Source organism: Tupaia chinensis, unplaced genomic scaffold (assembly GCF_000334495.1).
Source record: "Tupaia chinensis unplaced genomic scaffold, TupChi_1.0 Scaffold000610_1, whole genome shotgun sequence".
In the NCBI taxonomy this organism is placed as follows: domain Eukaryota; kingdom Metazoa; phylum Chordata; class Mammalia; order Scandentia; family Tupaiidae; genus Tupaia; species Tupaia belangeri.
In genome coordinates this window covers 3,399,809-3,400,750 of record NW_006160129.1, presented here as the reverse complement: position 1 = coordinate 3,400,750, position 942 = coordinate 3,399,809, and the positions used below count along the sequence as shown (strand labels likewise).

Here is a 942-nt window from a genome sequence, read left to right as displayed (position 1 = left end):
AGCAGGAATCTTTAGCTTAGGTTGTGGGTGTGGCCTGGCTTTTTTTTAACCGCATTCCCTTTTCCTACATCCGCTTTCCTTCCTATGTCCTGCTAAATTAATATCCTCCCTTTTGTCATTTTCTCATTTTTCACCCAATGCCTATACAGTTGCACATCACCTGTGACTATGTAGACTTAAATTAGTTAAAAATAAATAAAACAACAAGCTTCTGTTCCTCAGACGCACTAGCCACATTCCTAATGCTCAGAACCACGTGGCTGGTGGCACAGGTAGAGAGAATGTTCGTCACAGAAAATGCCATTGCACAGGTCTTCCTGCATTCCCACACAAGACCCACTTAGGAGTCTGATGTCCAAAGTATCAGCCTCCAGCTTGGGAGGAGACGCTTGTCTTACCGCCATGGGCTGTCTAGGAGTCCATGAACCTCCGTACTCAGCAGGCCCTCAAGATCTGGCTGAGAAGCCACAGGCAGCGAGGTCGATGCAAATTTCTGTTCCAGCCGTGGTTCTGACCTTCTGCTTCTTTCTTTGTCTTGTTCCGCTGGTTCCCTCGGTGACCGTGACAGGACTGAGTCAGTGGCTGAGAAGATGTTGACCAATTGGTTCACTTTCCTCCTCTACAAGTTCCTCAAGGTAGGATTGGATGCAGGTATATTTCTGCTTCTGCCTGGGTACCTCACCCATCTAGACGCAGGCCTTCCTCCCTGCTGGCTGGCTCCATTTCACTGCACACCCCCCAAGGCCACCCGCACCCTGGCTAGGCTCTTCTGACTCCCCAAGAAATGGAATCCCCTCATGGTGGGCTGTCCCAGAGACAGAGCCCCACAGCTGGCCTCGTGTCAGGGGCTAGTTTCCTTCCAGGTGAGGAGGGAGGGTCCTGTGTGATCCCTACAGCTCAGTTCCCACTTCAAGCTGAAGCAATCCGGCAGCTCGTTCCCTG

The 942-nt window shown here is 51.2% G+C and overlaps 1 protein-coding gene across 1 annotated transcript in view; it reads left to right on the top strand.

The window, feature by feature from the left end:
* The window catches only part of LOC102467684 (plexin-A4), a gene marked incomplete at its 5' end in the record, with an annotated part of 128,583 nt that overhangs the window by 85,339 nt on the left and 42,302 nt on the right, over positions 1 to 942 (top strand). Inside the window, one exon of the mRNA XM_006158849.2 lies at positions 569 to 635. Coding sequence (XP_006158911.1) covers positions 569 to 635 — 67 coding nt within the window. The remainder of the gene's footprint in view (positions 1 to 568; positions 636 to 942) is intronic.